Raw genomic sequence first — 20,805 nt, forward strand, 5'->3', positions numbered from 1 at the left:
AGTGAGTGACTGCACACCCTAGCAGGGGGATGTCTGTGGGGGGTGGTCCATGGGACCCTTTGTAACCCGCAGAGGTCTGCCATCAGGGGGTGAACTGACAGAGTGCCACAATAGCGTGCATGTTTGCCTCTGTGCCTGTGATACAGGATAGAGGCAAAGATTAAGGAACGCCCATGGAAGAGGGCGTTGGCGCTACATGTGCTATCAGTATTATAGAAGGGGATGCACAAGTGGCTCCTTCAGTAATACCAAAGTGCCCCAGCGGTGTACAGAAGGTGCATGTGCCTTTGCACCACAACGGTTACTTTCTATTAAACGGCCTCAGGAGAAGCAAAAAATATAAAACTAAGATGCCAAATTTTTCCTTGTAATGTTCCAAGTGGAAATCCACGATTGCAATTCAGAAAACAGCTCCAGACCCTTCTCTTCTTGAAGTACCCCATCACAGTGTAACATGGTTCACTCTTCCCCAACACATTTAATTCATTTCCCCTACCAGGGGCGGCTCTAGGCTCATGGTGGCCCTGGGCAGGGAGCGTAGGTAGGGGGCCCCGGAAGTGGGGGTCCGGGCAGGACGGAACTCCTGCCACCCCCCACCCCTTTCCCTCTCCCCTCAACCCCCCGGAGCTCCGGGAGGTGTTTTGAAGTGGAACAGAGCCGGAGGCCGCCAAATCCCTGCCAGGGGCCGCCATGCAAATATGTATCCATCCTCAGAGGATTATTATATTAAGGATATATATTGGCGTGGTGGCCACCGGGGTTTGGTAGCCCTGTGCCGGTGCACAGCTTGCACATGCCAAAGGCCGCCCCTGCCCCTTCCCTCGTCCACCCAGGAGTCCCTGCCCTCCTTCTCCACTTCCCCATTGCATCCCCTTTCTACCTCTTCCTTCCTGTGCTTCAAAAGTCCACGGCTACTAGCACAGTACCAGCATCACAATCCCTTCTATCAGTTTGGCCTACATCAGGCAGGGATGTTGATGTGAGTGATGCAAAGGACATAGGCATGGAAGGGGAGTGCCAATGGCATCCAGTGGTCACCTTTTCCGCCCTGTATGTGTTTGTTCTATGCTATATGGTAGTTTCTCTGATAGGTGGCTACTCATCCCATCAAATTCAATTTATATATGATTGGAGCCAGTAAGTTGTTATTGATTTATTGAGGAGGTGTGTTTTTGAATTTTTTTGAATTTTGTTCTACTTTTTAGGTGCGTGATCTCGAGCGTCAGAATAAAATCCTAGAAGCTCAGTTGAGTCTACTGAAGGACCGGGACTCCTACAAGGGGAACATTGACCAGATCATGTACGTGTCCAGCAATAACCTGAAGCAACAGATCGACATGCTGCTGCACGAGAAGGAGAAGCTGGAGACGGAGCTCGCCAACATGGAGGCCCTCCTCAAAGACCTGAAGAACAGGTGTGTGGACCAGCATCTCCTGCCTTCATCCCCCTCCCATCTCTGAATGCACGCCACCAATCATGCAAAGAGCCTGCCACAAACAGACATTGCAACACAGCCCCACACCACCAACCCATGCAGTGGGATTGGTCCATCATATGGCAAAAATGCTCAATCTTCAGAATCAATGCTGTCTCTACTGTAAATGTAACCCATCATAAGATTAATGGCGCCATAACAGCAGCCAGAGATACTGGCCCCAAAAAGAATTAAAGTTCAAGGCTAGAAACAAGAGTTCTGCAGAACTTCAAGGTTTGGCTACAGTGCCTTCTGTCAAATGCTAAGGAAATCTTTGCAAACTTCACTAAACTTTCACTGTTTCATTTTTGAAGTGTTGGAGAAAAAGGCTGCAAAAACACATTGCAGGGGACGTTTTTTTTTAACAGAATAAGTGAAATAGCCAAACGAGATGTTTCCCTAGTTACACTGAATATAATCTTACAGACTGATTTTTCCTGTAGAAATGGAAAACTTTCACTGCTGGCATAATTTAAAAAGTACAATTTCCAGAAATACCAAAATAATTAATTTCCCTACCAATTACACTAGTGGAACTATATCTCAAACTCCCACTACACTCTATCCCATAGCCACAGAAATGTTACAATAGTACTGGGGGTAGGCGGAACTCACAGACTTTCATGAAAATACTGCAACATTCCGCAGAGGTCTGCGTGCAGAATCGACATGGCACGCTGATTTTTAAATAGGGGAGCTTGTTCCGCACTGAAAAATCTGCATAAATGGCACCCTGCGGCATTCCAGAGAGCGATGCTTCTTTGTTGCAGCCTGAGTAAATTTTCTGCTCGAGCTGCAGCTTTCTCACCACGAACGGTCGCGACTGCTAACGTTGAGAAAATCTCTCTGGGTGCCGTCCCAGTGCCCAAAAATGGCGGTAGTGGACGCCAATTCGCACTCGCGCTCACCTACTTAACATTGGCGAGCCACGCAAGAGAAAAAACTCGGCCCCAAAAATGGCGGTAGTGGACGCCAATTCGCACTCGCGCTCACCTACTTAACATTGGCGAGCCACGCAGGAGAAAAAACTCGGCCCCAAAAATGGCGTTAGTGTACGCCAATTCGCACTCGCGCTCACCTACTTAACATTGGCGAGCCACGCAGGAGAAAAAACTCGGCCCCAAAAATGGCGTTAGTGTACCCAATTCGCACTCGCGCTCACCTACTTAACATTGGTGAGCCACGCAGGAGAAAAAACTCGGCCACACGCCAGTTAGCAAAGTTTTGCAGGAACTCTGCATTACAATCATATCGCAGAGTGTCAAAACTCCACAAACACTGACCATGGAGCAGAATTTATCTCCCTCCCATTATAATACACTATCCCATCACAAACAGGGCATAACATTACCATGATATAAATTAAGAATGAAGTTCATTCACATCATGGTACGTCGGCAGAAACTTACCCAAAATGGAGACACTAGAGAAAATAAAAAAACTTTGAAAAGATGGTTGCACCAGTGCATGTTGGGAAAACAGTGCGCAGATCTTTTCACTCCCTCTGGCCCCTCTACACCTGCCTGTGGTCACATGAAATGCACCTGTGTAAGTCAGGATATGGAGAACTCTGGCAGGATCAGAAGCAGCCACAAGGTAACATGGACGAAACAACAAAATGTAGGAGGTATAAACAAAAAGCAAGGTGTCCTCCTGGCTTACGCTTATAGCAAACATTAATCAGATCGCAGGATTCACACCATGTGAAGTGATTGTCACAAGGTCTAGTCCTGCTGGCCATTGGAAGGGGGGAACAGTTTTATGCGTCAGGAATCCTGAAGCACCTACAAGGGATCAATGTTTACATGAGGCAGTTTTCAATTCAATTCAAAATAGCTTTATTCGATTTTTGCACAAAAAATATTAAAGCACAATTTAATACAACATAAAAATTTAGTTCAAAACTCAGGTATAAAAAGTAAAGAAGATAAATTACAAGGGTGTTTATGCTGATCGAGGGTAACTATCGGAAATAAATCAGTTCATAGACGCTCTGCACCTTACTACAAATTTCAAGAAACTGGCAGCTGCGGTAATCGTGAGTTCATCCTCAAGCATGTATAGTTTGAGTAAGGCTGGCCTGCATTGTCTTAGGCCCCATAACTTCAGAAGTGGGAGTAGATGTTTCTTTCTTCCCCAATCATAAAATTTACAGAACAAAACAACTTGTATGTTGGACTGCTTAGAAACGTAGTCTCAGGGACACACCACCAGGTCGGCAGACCAATCATTTATGGTGGCGAATGTTAACAAATGGTATAAGCAGTCCGTCCTCATCCTTGTTAACAGCATTCTCGTGTAGGCCGAAAGAGTCGGGGAGAGATAGAGGGGAATGCCTGCGTCATGGAGTAAAAGGTTATGGTGGACAATCGTTGGTTTTTTTCCTTCGAGGTAGGAACGCCTGTCCTCGAGCAGGCCTAGACAACGGGCCTTGAGATCCTTTTTCGAGATTGTTAGACACGAAGTAGGATTATCATACAGATCAACTAGACCCAGTGAAGTTAGAAATTTCTTGACATAGACAAGCCAGGGTATTTTCCTTGAGTCTGTTAGAGCCATACAGTCCTTAATCACATCTCGATTGAGGACTGTCTTTTCCGAGGACCATATTTTGTGCCATAGCAGAATTGGTGTGGTCTTGATTATGTCAGAAATGTGTACCCGGGCAAGCTCATTGTGGCAGACTGTAGTAGAGATGGAACGAGGGACAGCCAGCAGATATCTCAAGAATGCGTTCTCGCTGGTTTGTATCTCTCGGCAGTCCGCCATGCCCCAGATTCCAGCACCGTATATTGCTGTGGAAACGCATTTGGCTGCATAAATGTTCAGCAAGATCCCAACCGGTTTCCCACCTAATTTTGTTGCAAATTTCTTTAGGGCTCCAATTTGTCTGATGAAAGCCAGATTGCGAGTGTGAATGGCTGCGTTCCATGTCCCTTTCTTGTTAAAATATACACCCAGGTAGCTAAAGGTTTTCGTAAGGCTTATCTTTGTTGCATTTATGAAAGTGTTACATGAAATGTTCTTTTTGTTGCTGCAGCACATAGTGAAAGTTTTACTCACGTTGATCTTAAGGCCTCTCGAGCCCATAAATGTGGAAAAGGCTGACAACGCTTTTTGTAAGCCTAGTTGAGTCCTGGACATAATGACAGCATCGTCTACAAAGGTCATATATATATTGCTCTTCTTCGCCATTAGATATTTGTCAGTAATCAGGGCTAAATTAAGACATTGCTCCACTGTCGCAAGGCCAGAAACAAAACCATATTGAAATTTAGACAAAACGTCATTTTCCTGGGCCCATGCTTGTAGTTGATTCAACAAGACTCTCCCAGCCACCTTCATCATGGAATCCAGTAAAGAAATCGGTCTATAGCATTTTGGGTCCATTCTTTCACCTTTTTTAAAGATAGGTATTATTATTGCTTCTTGCCATGTTACAGGGAAACCTTCGAGAGCATAAGAATTAAGAACGTTTGTGATAATTGGTGCCCAGAGTTGAATGTTGTCTTTGAATAAATCAATGGGAATTCCGTCCGGACCTTGTGCTTTAGCATTCGAACTTTCAAGTATGGCCAATTCCACCTCTGGATAGTTAAAATGGGTGAGAAGCGGAAAAGACTCTGTCTGGCTTCTAAACGAGTCATTTCCCTCCACTGGCAGTATTCCAAGGTTGAGTGGTTAAATCTGCTCATCTAGTTTATACAGTTCGGTAAAATAGTTTGTCCAGGCTTCCTCGATGATGACGATTTCTATGAGGTCAGGCGTCCTATCCTGAAAAAAGGGGGCGTTGACCTCCCTCCAAAAGGCCGTATTGTCCCTTAGGGTGCTTGCTTTTATCAATGCCTCCCAGGCGGCATCTTTCAGTTCCCTTTTCCTGTTTTTGATTGCCTGCCTGTAAGCAGCACATGCAGATCTAATTTCCAGTAAGTTTTTAGGAGATTTTTTAAGTATGTCCTTTAGAATGTTATGTGTTTTTGAACATTCATGGTTAAACCAGCCTGGGCTCTTGGTCACAGTACTTTCTTTATGTTTTCTGGTTAGATTTTTCCTAATTTGTATTGCAATTTGATCAAAGGCAGATATGATTGCTCGTGGATTAGGAGGGTGTTCAAGACAAGTCTGAAAGAGATCAGGGTCAGACATTCTCAGTTTTTCCAGGAACTTAATTGTGTCAACTTTAGCCCATTTTATGGTGTAGCCATTTCTGGATGATAAAGATATGGAATGTGAATAAAGATTTTCTATTATGCCCCCGGATTTATTCCCGCTGTAGGGAGTGTATATTTTGGCACTAATCGGATAGTGATCGCTCATAACTAAATCTTCTCTCCTAGCTTCTAGGGCATCACCATGGTGACTGTTGGACATCAAAATGAAGTCTATTGTCGGGAATGACCCCCTTCCGTGAAATGTAGGTAAAAAGTCAGTCGAGTGCACAGTTAGATCATTGAAGAAGCCCAAATCCCACTCATGTAATAGGTTGTTCAATTGATTCCCAACAGTTGTGTGCTCGAAGTGGGTAATATAGTCGCCATTAGGGGCTCTTAAATCACAGACCCTTGTTCCGCTGTATGGACATAGATGACAATTAAAGTCTCCTAGAATCACTATACGACTATCCGATCTGACCCCTCCCACTCCCTTCTTTAAAAGTTTAAACAAATGCTCTATAAATTGGAGTTGGTCATCCCTCGATACATTGTTATATAGGTTGATAATGAGGGAACTAACAACCTCTTTCCCAGTCAGTCGAAAAGCCTGTAGGGAGAGACCAATTTTGTTGGTGCTGGGATCAGATGAAGAGAGGTCTACACTTTCTAGAGAGATATTGAACCTATTTGAGACATATAGACAAAGTCCTCCCGAAGGTCTGCCTTTACTGGACTGAATGGCTGGAGTAAAGTGTGTGCTAAAGCCATCTAAATTGGTAGATGTCAGATCCCAACATTCCAGCAGCGCTATTATGTCAAAGGGGTTTATAAAATTCAGGAAGATTGGGTCGCTTGCTTTTTTTGAGAGTCCAGCGATGTTCCAAGTTAAGAGGGACATGTTTTGATTAGAATCAGGATTGTTCGATGGAAAGTTGGACTGTGTTGGACCAGGGACTGAGTTCGGAGGGAGGGCTGAAGTTCCATCAGATAGAACATTTGTGCACCCAGAAATAAGCATGTTAGGAAGGCCCACAGTGGTGGATTCCGTAGAAGGTTCACTGCCTTGACTTTGGGATAACCCTGGGCTTGCAGATGGCAGAGGAATTTTTGGCTCGTGCTTAGGAGATGTTTGGTTACGTGATGGTCAATCCACCATTTCTAGGGCTGAAAAGTGATTGCTGGTCGGTGCCCCTCTCCAACCCTCTGTATATGGTTGCTCTCTTCTAGGATTCCATGGGTAAGGTTCCCATTCCCGTCTTCTACTGCGTGTATCTACTTGGGACCAGCTCCACCCAGGGGATTGATTCCAGCTAAAAGGGTGATCTTGTTCATAAGGAAACCTTGGAGGGTAAAAGAAGGACAGACGATTAGCATCTATGCCTCCCTTTTTCTCCAAGGTTGTCCAAGAACATATATATCTTACTGTATCTGGATCATTAAAGTTAATGATGATACAGTCCCCCTGTGTTCTTTTTCTTGTGTCCCCAATCCAAGGGACCCTACGTACCATGGAGAATCTACTGTTACAGTTTGATGGAAGGGGTCTATTGATGTTAAGCCATTGCATTACTTTGTTCGTTAAAGACCAGGTACATTCTCTCATGTTTTCCTCTAATTCTGGGACCCCCGTGAGGATCACAGTATAGGGGCTTGTCTCTGGGGGGAGGTGGATAGGCCTCTTAGGTCTTGCTGGTTTTTTGGTGATATCTCCACCCTGCTGAAGATCTAGGGTTTTGGGGGGGAAAGACTTGGGTTTGGTTTTTTGAAGGTCAGCGGGTATTCCCGTCTTCCCCTGTACTTGCTGAGTAGTACCCTTGGTCTCTTTTGGATTCGCTTGCAAGTTGGTAGGAGTTGTGGGAGTTTTAGAAGTTAATGATGGAACTGCAGATTTCTGTGTGGTAGCTGCCTTGGTGATGTTTACATTAGTGGAAGCTGGAGGAGCTAAAGTACTGCTAATAGGTTTTTGGTGACTTGAGAGGTTAATAAGCCTAGCAATTTGTTTCTCGATGTTGATTAAGGATCGTTCAATTGGTATTAATTGGGTCTTTATGAGATCCTTAATAGTGGCTAACAATTGCGCATTTAGTTCAAAGTTGTTTTTATGACTAGCAGAGGACCCCCTCTCAACAGCGTCCGTAAATGCAGCTGCTGCAGAGAGTTCATCCATATTTACAGGTAGGTAATTTAAGGAATTGTTTTTTGGAGAGGCACGGGGAGATTTTCTAGATCTTTTATGCTTTGGAGGGCAGTGTTGTTTATTTTTATCTGTTGGCCTGGCGCCATTTTGTTTAGGGATTTCTCCCTCCCTTATCCCCTTATCTGTTATAATCGTGGGATCTACTAAGGTTTGCGGATCTACTAAGGTTTGCGGAACCATTTGAGTGGGGCTTATCACCATGATCGGTGTTTTCTCCAGGTCTTCCATGGTATCTTCGCCCAAAGAGAGACATGTAGCAGATAGGTCAACACTCATTGGAATGGTATGTATATCTACACGAGCTTCATGCAATAATGGGGCATTTGTACCTGTCTGAATAGGTGTTGTAGCTAGAGCCAGAAGGCCCATTGAAGATCTTCCCGCCGCAGCAAGGTCCTGCGAAACGCGTCTTTCTAGAAGTACAATCCCCTGGTTGATTGCATCATTAGCTTTGGTGATAAATTGGTCAATTGGATCGGTGACCTGGCCCAAGCCCTGAGCCGTCTTGCTCCTACTACCCCTTGTGGACATGATATCGCTGTAGTAGCACGTTAACAGGCGCAGATAAAAATATTATCTGAAGAACAGCTACCAGGATGTAAAAGGGATATCGAAGAACAAAATGTAAAAGGATAGGCCCAGTCCAGACTTGCACAGGCTTGAACGGGCTTAAACAGGCCCGCCCTTGGCCCGGGCTTCGCCCCGGGCTACGACCCGCGCGCGTCCCGCGATGCGTGTTAGTGGACTTACTTAAGTTCCTGTTAGGTAAGAGGGGGCGTGGCACTGGGAGGGGGCGCGGCTCACGCGGGAAGAGGACACAGCTGTTGGTGTAGAGTGCTGGTCCTCGCAGTCCCGGGGCCGCGCCTCTCGCCTCCTCTGCGGCCTCGCTGGTGGTTACCTCCTCACGCCGGAGACAGAAAGGGCAGGAACATTGAAAGTCTACTCCTGTAGCAACGGGCAAAGTTCATACAGTGAAATCCTCAGAACGAGCGGCACCCGCGAAGCGGGGGCCGCGAGAGGTGAAGAGCGCTTTGGTGGGGGCGTGGCACTGGGAGGGGGCGCGGCTCACGCGGGAAGAGGACACAGCTGTAGGTGTAGAGTGCTGGTCCTCGCAGTCCCGGGGCCGCGCCTCTCGCCTCCTCTGCGGCCTCGCTGGTGGTTACCTCCTCACGCCGGAGACAGAAAGGGCAGGAACACTGAAAGGCTACTCCTGTAGCAACGGGCAAGGTTCACACAGTGAAATCCTCAGAACGAGCGGCACCCCTGAGGCAGTTACTTTGGTGGTCCACCAAAAATGATGTTCTAGATGTGTGCAGTTTAGCATGAAGCACATATATCTAAAGACAGTTCACATATTTCCTCCCTTTACTTTTAGTAAAATTTGAATTGGGACATTTTATATTTATAGATATAGTTTGCCTGAAAAGGCCCCTGAAAGGTTACATCTGGCACAAGCTGCTCTCTCAGTGAGGAAAATTGGCCGCATTTTTCACACCGCCGCTGTGTCACAAAAGTGTGACATCGGCAGCGCAATACTGTTGCAAGGGGCTTGAAAATCCGCCCCGAAAAGAGGAAGCTGACCCTGCCTGCAGCATGGAGACACATGATCAGCTCATAACAGCAAACCGCGGCACAGAAGGATTGAATACCTGTTCCAAGACCTAATTTAAAAATTATGTGAGGAAGGACAGAGGGGCCTGTGGTCGCTGAGATCTGTTGTTTGCCTGCTGTGGAACTTGATACATGTGATAGATCCTGTGCCAGAGAAAGCTGGCAGGTGGGAGAGCAACTAATTGGCAGCTAATTGGAATGTTGAGAGCTCCATTGAAAACAATAGAGTGCCCCGGGCTTCTAATGGCTGGTAGAAGCCCGGAGCATCAAAATTCCAATACTATAAAAGGCTTTGCAGAGCTCGAGGGTATTTCAACCTCCTCGTGCTCCATGAGACAAATTACAGCATTCTGCCCTCTAGGAGTGGAATGTTCTAACTGCCTTAGACCCCTCCGTAGCAAGCTCTACCGGCCATTAAAGGGCTGCTCCCTTGTTGGCCTAAGTGGGCCATAAATGGCTGGTAGACCCCTCTACAGCAGGCTCTATGGCTATAGTGGGTTACTGAGAAGACCTAGGAGGCACGTACTAGGTTGTGTTGAAGACACAGCAACTGACAGACAGACAGACATGAGCTCTGCTGGCCGAAACAGGGATGTTAGGAAGCCACAGGTCCCTTAGCTGGAGCTTCCGTTTTGGCTTCAGAACAACAGTGAAAGGGGTCGGTCTATTCTGACGATTACATACTCCCCCCCCCCCCCAACTCTGCCCTTCCTGCTGCAATCCTCTCTTCTGCCTCCTGATGTCCTTTTGTGCTCTCCTATTCTGTAGCATCAAGCGATATGCCATGAACAACGACAATGAGCAGTCAGACTCTAGTGAAAGATTATATTTCAGGTCCTTTGCATCTGCTCTAAATGTCAAAGAGATTCAAACACCCTCTTCTGTCCCCGACAGGTATGAAGATGAAATCAACCGGCGCAACCAGCTGGAGAATGACTTTGTTCTAACCAAAAAGGTAGGTCAAGTTAATAATTCTACTCTCACTCATCAGAAAAGCTTGTGTCTTTCTTTCTCCCTCTATAAATAAATGTATTCCCTTTCTACATACAGCATGTTTATTATAACCATTGTATTTCTTTACTCTTTTATAATCTCTATGTTAGCTGAGGTATATTATACTTATTATAATGCTGTTCTTTTTCTCCTGGTTTTCAAAAATCTCAAACTTAAAGAAAATCTTGGGTCGTTGTGGCCAATAGTCTTCTATTTCTAGAGAGCTGTGGAGGGCAGGTTCTAGTCAGTTCAGTTCAGTAAATATTTATTTCGAAGAATAAAAATTCCTCATAAAAGCACATTACATAAAATTTCATTACATTTCATTCCTGAACTTTTCATGTTAAAAACAACAATAGAGAAGAGAGGATATGATTCACGGGGCAGGTATCATTTTACAACACTAATTAATTTCTTGTATTCCTCAATCTTACTGCTACTTTAAAAAAACTTAAAATGGCACATAGGGTGTGGGGATCAGTGGCTTTCTGTAAAAACAACAATGCAGTTCTTGCTTGGCGGAATTTCTGTTTCTTTAAAATGTCTACCAAAAACAATCGTCTGGGGTTACTATAAAATGAACATAAAAGTACAAAATGAAGGGTGTCCTGCGGACACCTATTGTCGCAGCCGCAGGCACCCTTCTGCTCAATTGATACGGTGAAACCAGCAGGGTAAGCTAAATATTTGGTAACCAATTGAGCCTAAAATGGCACATTAAAAACCGATCATTTTGGCTATACATAAGAAACAGATATTAATCCATTCCCCCTCCATTTCTTACAAGGTCATAGGCTGCTAGTGATTTCTTTGCCAAGCCACAACTTCTTCTGTCAGCGACAAATTTTTCTAAAAGCAATTTTTTTACCTTCATTTTACAACTATTTACAATCAAGGAGGGATCATTAAAAAGCTGGCCCTGGTCAATACTTGTTAAAGAGTCTTTCACATATTTCAACCAGGGGATTTGTAGGGCCTTGTCTCTTTGTAAGCAGTCTGTAATTATTTCCCTGGTCAGAGCTGCCTCCGGGTTAGTCCAAGTTCTCATCCATGCCATAACTGGCCTTAGTTTAACAATATGAGAAATATATGGCATCCCCAATTCATCATGGGCAATTTCAGCAGGGATGGCTTTCGGGACTTTTTAGATTCTCCGAAAGAATTTATCTTCATGCTGTTGAAGTTGCTTACAGTCCCTAAAGCCCCATATCTCAGCACCATACAGGGCCTTAGCTGTACTGATTGAGGCATATAATGCCATTATCTGTTCTGGGCACCAGCGTCCCAATCTACGGGCAAAGCTCAAAATAGCCCCATTTGAGGACACAAGCTTGGTGCAATGGGCCTCAAGCAGGTGATTAAATAGCATGTCCCCGTCCATTAGCAGCCCTAAGTAGGGGAAGGTCTTTACTTTGCCCAGAGTCTGTGACCCAATTTTGAACACGCTCTTGTTAGTAGGTTTTTTACCGGCCACCATGACAAAGGATTTTGTTAGGTTGACAGACAAGTCCAAGTCCCCCATGAACTTAACGAATCCGTCCACCAGAAGTTGCAAAGCCCTTGGGGTCCTGGCCAGCAGGACCGCGTCATCCGCGTACAATAGTACTGGGACATGACACGGTCCTACTTTGGGGGAATCAACTTCTAGGGCGATGAGGGCACTCTCTAGGGCATTAATGTAAAGGGAGAAAAGAAAAGGGGCTAATATGCACCCTTGTCTTACTCCCCCTAAACATAAAACTTGATCAGTTCGTCCCCCCTCTGGACTGAAACGAACCTTGGCCGTGGTGTTCCAGTGCAGCTCTTTCAGGATATTGATCAGCCCCTCTTCTATCCCTAGGTTATGCATCATGGTCCATAGTTTAGACCTATTGACATTGTCAAAGGCCGCGGCTAGGTCCATGAATGTCATATAGACCGTGCCGCTACCTGCTTTCGTGTACTTGGCTGTCAAAAGAGACAAATATAGGCACTGGTCACTTGTCGATCTATCCTCCCTAAACCTGTATTGTATTTCTGCCAAGATATGATGTTCCGCCGTCCACTCCATAAACCTGTTCAAAATCACTCGCCCCATAATTTTAGCAGAAACATCAATGAGCGAGATCGGCCTATAGCACTTAGGGTCATCCCTGGACCCTTTTTTAAATATGGGTACAATCAGTGCCGTGGACCAAGAGCGTGGTAGGCCATATTTGATGGCTGCATTTAGCACCCTTGCTAAAATTGGTGCCCATAGATCTATATTACTTCTATACAGATCCGGTGGGGTACCATCCGGACCAGGGGCCTTGTTTGGGGTCAACCCACTAATTGCATTTGTTATCTCCCCTAGCGAGAAGGTTATTTTATCACTCCGCGTACCCTGCCATTCGCCCTCCTGAATTGCTAGGTGTGATTTGTTGTATAACCCTTGGAAGTGGTTGACCCATTCCTCTGGGAGGATGTTATTACAAATCACCGGGGCAGAATTCTCGTTAAAACAGGGCCGATTTACAATTTTCCAGAATTCTGCAAAATCCCTGTTTTCTCCCGCCTCTCTCAGATCTGCCCACACTTCTGCTTGAAGCAGCTTCTTCCGCTCTTTTACTTTGGTTCTGTATTTTAATCTACAAGTGGCCACGTCTGTCTTATTCCTTGGTTTAACTTTAAGACAGGCTTTTCGATCCCTTAATGCTCTGGAGCAGCTCTCATCGAACCAGCGTGGGTTCTTCTGCTCTTTCCTCAGGCCTTTGACTTCCAGCATTTTATCCACTATGCTTGTAAGGGTTATGAAGAATTCCGTTAATTCTAGACCTTCTTTTAGGGGGTCCAGACAGTCTCCTATCTATTTTCTTCCATTTTGGACAAGAGATTTATAAAACTCTTGAGAGTCTACCCTTGCCCACTTAAGTCGCCTTCCCTGATCTGTTGTTTGGAGGCTAATTTCCCCCCCCTTTGGGTTTGCCCGCCCCACAGGTGTGTCTTATTTCCAGAACGAGAGGGTTATGGTCACTAAAGGGGCTCCATTTAGTTTTAGCCATCACAATTCTATTTTTGGCAAAGGAGGATATTAGTATGTAGTCTATTATGGTAGAACTCCCTCTGAAGGTTGGTACGTATGTCCCCTCTACCTCTGGGGTTATTAGGTCCATCGTATGTGCTAATGAGTGGGCTTCTATCATTGCGTTTAATTGTGTGACCTCCTGATTATGTTCCCAATGAGGCCCCTCATTAAAGGGGCAAGCGTCCCAATATGGATGGTCCTGAAGCAGAAATGGGCAGAGGTGGCAATTAAAGTCGCCCAGTACTATTGACATTGGAACCCCCCCCCCCCCATCTTTAGCTCAGCCTCATGTGTAAGGTTTTCGTCTAATTCACTGAGAGCGCCATTTTTTCCATCTATGGGTCCAGGATTATAAAAGTTGAAAAACTGCACCCTCAACGCTCTACTCTGGAATATAGCGGATTGCAGGGTGAATGATGTCCAGGATGGTACAGTCCATTTACCTTCTAATGTTAGATCGACATAGAGCGCCAACCCTCCTCTTGCTCTACCCGGCCTGTATTTTTGTGCGGGCACAAAAAAGCACTTATAGCCCTCTATTTGGTATGAAGCCGCACTGACTGCCCATGTCTCCTGAAATGCCAGGATATGAAATCCCTGGATCTCATTCCTCCATTCAGGGTTATCAAATTTACCTGCTAAACCCACTACATTCTAGTCAGACCTCCCCCAGCACTTGTCTCTGGTGCTAGGAATCAGGACTGATACGGGTGAGACCAGACTACGGGTGGGACCAGACTCTTGTTTTCCTGACCGTGGCATCCGAAACCACCTCAGCGCAGTGTGACAAGGATCCTGGCTTGGAAGTTGTCTAGTACTAAGAAGGACTCGATGGTATAGGTTTAAAGGTAGCACAGGTCTTCTAGATGTTAACCCCTTCTCTGTGGGGCGTTTTCACCTGCTGTGCGGAGGGGAAGGGGGACCTCGCGCGGCGCCGCTGTGCTTGCGACGAGCTCGGCTCGTCGTAAGGCACAGTGGAGCTGCACTCATGACGAGCAGAGCTCGTCACGACCACACCCGTTTTGGAACGTTCAGCACAGCAGGGAAATTATCCCCGCGTGTGAACGTTCCAACGGTCAAGACGAGCTCAGCTCGTCATGAGTGCAGCTCAACCGTGCCTCATGAAGAGCTGAGCTCGTCACGAGCACACAACGGGTAAATAATATGAACATCTCTAGATACTAAAACACCAGCATGTGTGAGAATAGTAATAAGGAGTGTGGGGGGAAGAGCAGAACTCTGGGGACTCCACACTGCTGACTAGTGAATGATGATATGAGTGAATGAAGGACAGATAGATGCCAACTAAGCAATCATCACAAAATATTGCCAGTGAGTTCTCAGTTAGCCCTGGCAGTGCCAGGTGGGGGGTGAGATGCAGCCAAAGTGGTCAACCAATGCCGAGAACCATGGTCAGAATACTGTCCTGGTCATTCTACAGATGCAGATCCCCCAAAATACATATGATGCTGAGATAGAGCTCTCGTTGAGCCTGAAGCCAGCCTGAGGATCATCCACCTAACTGACAAATTCCACAAATGATTGCAAGTGTGATGGCACCACCTCCTCTAACAGTTTTCTCATGTAACGACCATTTGAAATTGGCCTGAAAATGTCAATATATCTTTGAGGTCAAAGAAGGTGGGTGCACTTTGCATAGATTCTCATCACAATAAAGTTGCACACAGCAATTCACAGAAGCTTCCAACAGGGGGCGGAAGAGGCAGGTGCTTCAAGCTCCCTCTTGGATGCGAGAGTGCCCCCTCTCTCCTCTCGTGTCCCTTTTAATTCCCCGATACCTGTTTTTAGGCCAGACAAGAGGTAAAAGTAAAGTAACAAGCATGCAAACAAAAGCGGATCCCCTGGAACTCCTGATTTGATCACAAGCCTCATAACATCATGACTCGAGCGATGTACCAAAGAGAGGAGCCCAGCATGTCACCTGATTCCTTCCTCGCTCTGCATTGGTCTACAGCCCCGGTCACGCGGATGGTAAAAAGGAAGGAACGCACCTGCGGAATCTGTGTGTCATATAACATCTTTTGCAAAGTAGTGACATCATTAGAACGAAAATATTTGGATTTTTTTTCAGCAATTGTTAAGTTAAAAATAGGTTCAGCTGAGAATGGACACAAAATAACTTGATCAATGCAAAGTGAAACCTCCGAACATACATTTGAATAAAGAGCAAACACACACAGAAAATCGATAATGCTACATTACTTACCGGTAATCCTCATTACTCCTGGTCCCGTTGTCCTCGGCCCATTCATTACTAATGGAGATTACTATCTCCTGACAGAAAATAAAAACAAGAGGAATGCTGGGATATACCTACTGCCCCTCCCCCCGGGAGTATAAAGGTAGGACCTACCCAGCAGACCTCCTGTACTAACAAGCCCAGACAGGAAGGCCGGCCGCCCGGGAGGGAGGGAGGGGCGTATGAATGGGCCGAGGACAACGGGACCAGGAGTAATGAGGATTACCGGTAAGTAATGTAGCATTACCCCCAGGTCCCTTATGTCCTCGGCCCATTCATTACTAATGGAGAAATACCAAAGCAGTAAAAAGCCGGCCTTCCCAACCCAACAGAAGTCAACCCAGGAAACCACACCAAGGCAGCAACCGCAGAAGGAAAAAGGAAGAACCGGGGAAACCCCAGGCAGAGCCCCCGACAAGAGGGACCCCACCAGACCAGCAGACACCCAACAAGAGCAAGGGCGCACAGCCAGACGACCAGACCGGCCACCACAGAGGCCAACCAGCCCACCGCAGGACACCCGACAGCCAACCAGCGACAGGGTGAACATAGACACCCAAGACACCACCGGCAAGGGGACAACAGCAGAAGAGAGGCCAAACGAAGAGAAAGGCCACGAACCACCAGGCCAAAAAGCCAGAAACGGGCAGGAGAAGACAACCCACGCCAGAACCGGCAGGAGACAAGTGGGCTAGAGGAACCAAAGGCCCAACCAAGAAAAACAGCGGAAGCCCACCAGCACCCGACCCGAAAGGCGAGACCGAGCCCAAGGCCAGGGAAAGAGAGAAACCCCAGACACCAGGGAACGAAGAGCAAACCCGAGGAAGCCAAGCCACCAGGCCCGTAAGACGAGGACACAAGGCAAAGGGAACCCGCACCTCCAGGAAACCCGAGCAGGAATAACCAACAAGGGAAACCCACCGGGACAAGAGACCCGGAAAAAGAGGAAAGGGAACCGAAGGAACCCCAGGAACCCCAAAACAGAACTCCAGCCAAAGCGGAGGAAACGGGAGCAGTAAACAACAGCCCGAAGAAGGCAAACCTGAACACCAAAGCAGGAGAGCAACCGGACGGGCCAAGGACCCGGAGGACCCAAGACAACAGCAAGGGAACCACGAAGGACACAACAACCACAGCCAAGCCAAGCCAAACCAAAAAAAAGGCCAGGCACAAAGACCCCAAACAGCCCAAGCAAAGGGCCGGGGCAGAAACCCAGAGGCCAGAGAGACAGAGGCAAAACCACCCCAGAGGACCTCACAGAAGCAACCGCAGCCAGGGAGGAAAGCACAAGCAAACCACAACCCACAGCCCGGCAAGACCCAAGGCAGGGCCAGCACAGGGGACGAACCCCGCACGGCGAAAGCCGCAACCAGGGACACAGGCAGGAATCTCAAGCCGAAGCCAAAGCAACCCGCAGAACCAACCCAAAACAAGGGAAGGACAAAGAGGGCAAGACCCCAACAGAGCACAGGCCCGAGAGCCAACAGCCCCGCCGAAGCCCCAACGAACCCCAGAAGAGGCAAGAAGGGCAAACAAGAAGGCAACAGGGTGACGGCCAGAAACAAGAACCAGACCGGAACACACCACAACCATAAGCAACCGGAACCCCACGACGCAGGGACCAGACACCCCACAGGCAAACAGGGCACCCGCAAAGAAGCGCCAAGCCACCCATGAAACTCCCAGAAGACACTCCACCCGGCAGTCCAGAACCGCAGAAAGAGCACAACCAGGCAACCCAGAGCAGGACGCACAAACAGAAGGCAGACCAGCCCAGAACAGGAGCCAACAGGGAGGAAGCCCAAGGCAACAGGCCACCACAGAAAGCCACGGCCGAAAGCCAAGCAGAAGCAAACGCAGGCCACAGCAACCAGCGCAGCGCGCCTCCCACACGGCCAAGCAACGGGGAGACGCGCAGAGCGACCCCGAAGAAACGGGGAGACGGTGCCCCCGCCCCAAAGGGCCGAGAACCCGGAACACCGGCCAGGAGGAAGCCATGCCACCCAGCAAGCCCGGCAGGCCGGGAGGCAGACCCAGCAGACATCCAGTGAGAGAAGAATCCACAGGCCCAGGAGAGGCAACAACAATGGCCACCCCGCACCACCACCAAAACCAGAAGAGGCAGTGGAGAAACCCACAGGAAGAAGCCAAACGCACCCCACCGCTCCCGGCGGCCAGGCAGAAAAAACCACCAGGCCAGACCAAGCGACCGAGGAGACAGCGGAGCGCGGGGACCACACACCAACCCCGAGACAAGGAGGCAGGACAGGACCCCGCAGCCGCCAGGAGACCCCAGGCAGCCAATACAGCCGACACAGGAGGGGATGCCAGGAAACAGCCAGCAAAGGGAAGGCCACAGCACCAGAAGGACCAAGCAGGCCCCCACAACGTACCACGCCCGACAACAGGAGCAGGCCTGGAGGAGCAGAACCGCCGCACCCAAGGCAGCCAAAAAGCCACCCAAGCAGAGGCAGAGGGGAGAGAGCACCCCAAAGAACCAACGGCACCCACGAGAGGAACCAGGCGCAGCCAAGGCAAAGGAGGGACAGGACCAGGAACCCGGAAGGGCAGGATCCCCAAGCAGGGCAGAGGCCACAACAGCCAGCCAGCAGAGGAGGCAAGACCACCGAGGAAGTACAGGACGGCAGGCCAACCGGTACGAGGGGAGCCCACAGGACCCACCGTGCAGCGGCCCAAGAAGCAGGAACAACGACCCAGCACCAGACGGGGCAGAGAGCCGGATCAGAAGGCAACCCAAACAGGCCGCCGAAAAGAAGAGACACCGGCACCAGAGCACCAGAGGGCAAGGCTCAAACCAGCAGGCAGGGAAACCCCAACCACACAGGGAACCCACGAGCAAGCAAAGGCAGGAGCAGGAAAAAGAACCAGCCACCACAGAGGCGACCGGAACCCCAGCCCGAAACAGAAAGGGCAAACACCCCCAGAGCGCCAAGATCAGGGGAACCCTCGAAGAAGAGAACCAAGGGAACAAACCCACGGAACGACCACCACCGGAGAACCAGGGCAGCCGAAGGCAGCGCGGACCCCGAAACAGCAGCAGCAGGAAACCCCCAAAAGGGAAGAAACCGCAAACCCCGAAGGGAAGAGGTCCACAGAGCCACCCGACAGGAGGCATGAACCAAGGGCGACAGCACCAAGATGGGAGGGGCAGCCGACAGAACACAACCACCCCCAACACCGAGGAACCCTGCCAAGGCGGAAGAAACCGCGAGAGGCGAGAGCCGCCCAGAAATACCGGAGGAAGAGCGCCCCCGCCGAGACAAGAACCAGGACCACCCACCGCCAAGGCGTCCGCTCAAGTTGAAAGGGCGCGACAGGCAGAGTCATAGGGACAGAGCAGCCCCACCACAGAGGCAGGCAGCACACCCCCTCCCCCCCCCCAGACCCGGGCCCAAGAGAGAGAGGGGCAGAGCAGCGGCCAAGCTGAAAAGCAACCAGCAAACAGCCGAGGCCAAACAAACCCCGTCGCACACCCCCACCTTAGACCCACCAAGAGGAGGCGACCAGAGTGGGCGCAGGGCAGCATGGAAAGACCCACACACAAACGCAGCCCCGGGAACAGGTCCAGCAGCCAAGAGGGGGCATGCAAAGGAATAGACCCCCCCCGCAATAGCAGAACCCCAAGTCCAAGCACAACAACAACAGCGCAACGGACAACGAAAACCAACAGCAGAACCAGGCGAGGCACGGAACACCCAACCCCGGCCCGGCCAGGCCCAGCGTAAGAACTGCAACCGAACGTGCCACAGGAGCCCACATGCAACACACAAACACAGGATGTGGAGCCCAATGCCGAGGACCGAACACGAGACACCAGCATCAAGACGGCAGCATCAGAAGGAACGCCCCAAGCACTGGCACCACCTGGAACAGCACAGGAACAGGAAACCTTCACCCTAGCACCCTCAGGGGGAAGGCAGGGCACAGCAGCCGGAGAACGAGCATAACGCACCCAGGCAGGCCACAGCGGCAGCCTCGCACCTGCACACCAAACACCGCACACAGCATCCCGAGCGTTGGGTGTGGGGGAGGGAATCACGGAGCTGAGGCCAGAGCCGAGCCCACAGTAGAGGCTCACGGTATCCGGGTTCAGGAGTCAACCATAGAAACCGCCCCGAACCCCACCAGCACCCTTCCTGGCCCCGGAAGAAAAGTAGAAAATGGGTTACACCTCCGATGGGACACAAACCCACAAACCCTGGCACAGGAGGATCACAGTTCCGTGGGATATCGAGCCCAAGACCTGCCGAGGCGGGGAATCTAACCCAGGACCCGGGACAGACCTCGGCACCAGGGTCCGCCGCCCCAACCTCAGGGCTACACCTCTCCACATCGACATCCGAGGCATGCAAAGGAAACGCTCCAGGAATCCAACGCCCCGCAACAAACAGCGGACAGAGTCATAAAATGTACAAAACACCGCAAAAGCGGGACTCACCCAGAGCGGGGGCCCGAGTAGCACCATCAAGGCCCCCACACACCCACAGCCGGATCCGGGAACCGAAAGTCAGCGCAGCGCGTCTCCCACCCGGCCAGGCTCGGGGAGACGCTCCCAGCGACCCGGAAGGAACCGGGAGGCGGCGCACCAGCCGCAAAGGGCCGGTAAACCGGAACAGCGGCCGTGGAGAAGTCAATCCCCCCCAGCAAGCCCGGCAGGCCGGGGGGGAGACACAACAGGAACCTCACCCCTGCCCGAGAAGCCAGGCAGCCGGGCAGGAGGAGCCACAGGAGGACCGAACGCCACTCAAGCCCAGCAGGAGCAGGTGCAGTCCCCCCACACCAACAGCATCCATCAGCCATTTCTGTCGAAGACAGAAAAAAAGAACAGGAGGTCTGCTGGGTAGGTCCTACCTTTATACTCCCGGGGGGAGGGGCAGTAGGTATATCCCAGCATTCCTCTTGTTTTTATTTTCTGTCAGGAGATAGTAATCTCCATTAGTAATGAATGGGCCGAGGACATAAGGGACCTGGGGGTAATGGTAGTCTTACTGGTATTTGAAACTATTATGGGCACAGGTAAATGTCAGACTACATTAATTGTTACAGTGT

General features: G+C 49.3%; 1 protein-coding gene across 2 annotated transcripts in view; it reads left to right on the plus strand.

The window, feature by feature from the left end:
- Positions 1-1,209: 1,209 nt before the first annotated feature.
- The window catches only part of LOC147663250 (keratin, type II cytoskeletal 8-like), a 48,514-nt gene continuing 28,918 nt past the window's right edge, over positions 1,210-20,805 (plus strand). For both annotated transcript variants that reach the window (XR_015305364.1, XM_086950585.1), the window contains exons 1-2: positions 1,210-1,414; positions 10,331-10,391. Coding sequence is in view for 1 of the 2 variants with exons in the window: in XM_086950585.1 (XP_086806711.1) it covers positions 1,299-1,414; positions 10,331-10,391 (177 nt within the window). In the remaining variant the exon portion in view is untranslated. The remainder of the gene's footprint in view (positions 1,415-10,330; positions 10,392-20,805) is intronic.

The sequence above is a fragment of the Lissotriton vulgaris genome, unplaced genomic scaffold, assembly GCF_964263255.1.
Source record: "Lissotriton vulgaris unplaced genomic scaffold, aLisVul1.2 SCAFFOLD_5105, whole genome shotgun sequence".
Lineage (NCBI taxonomy): Eukaryota > Metazoa > Chordata > Amphibia > Caudata > Salamandridae > Lissotriton > Lissotriton vulgaris.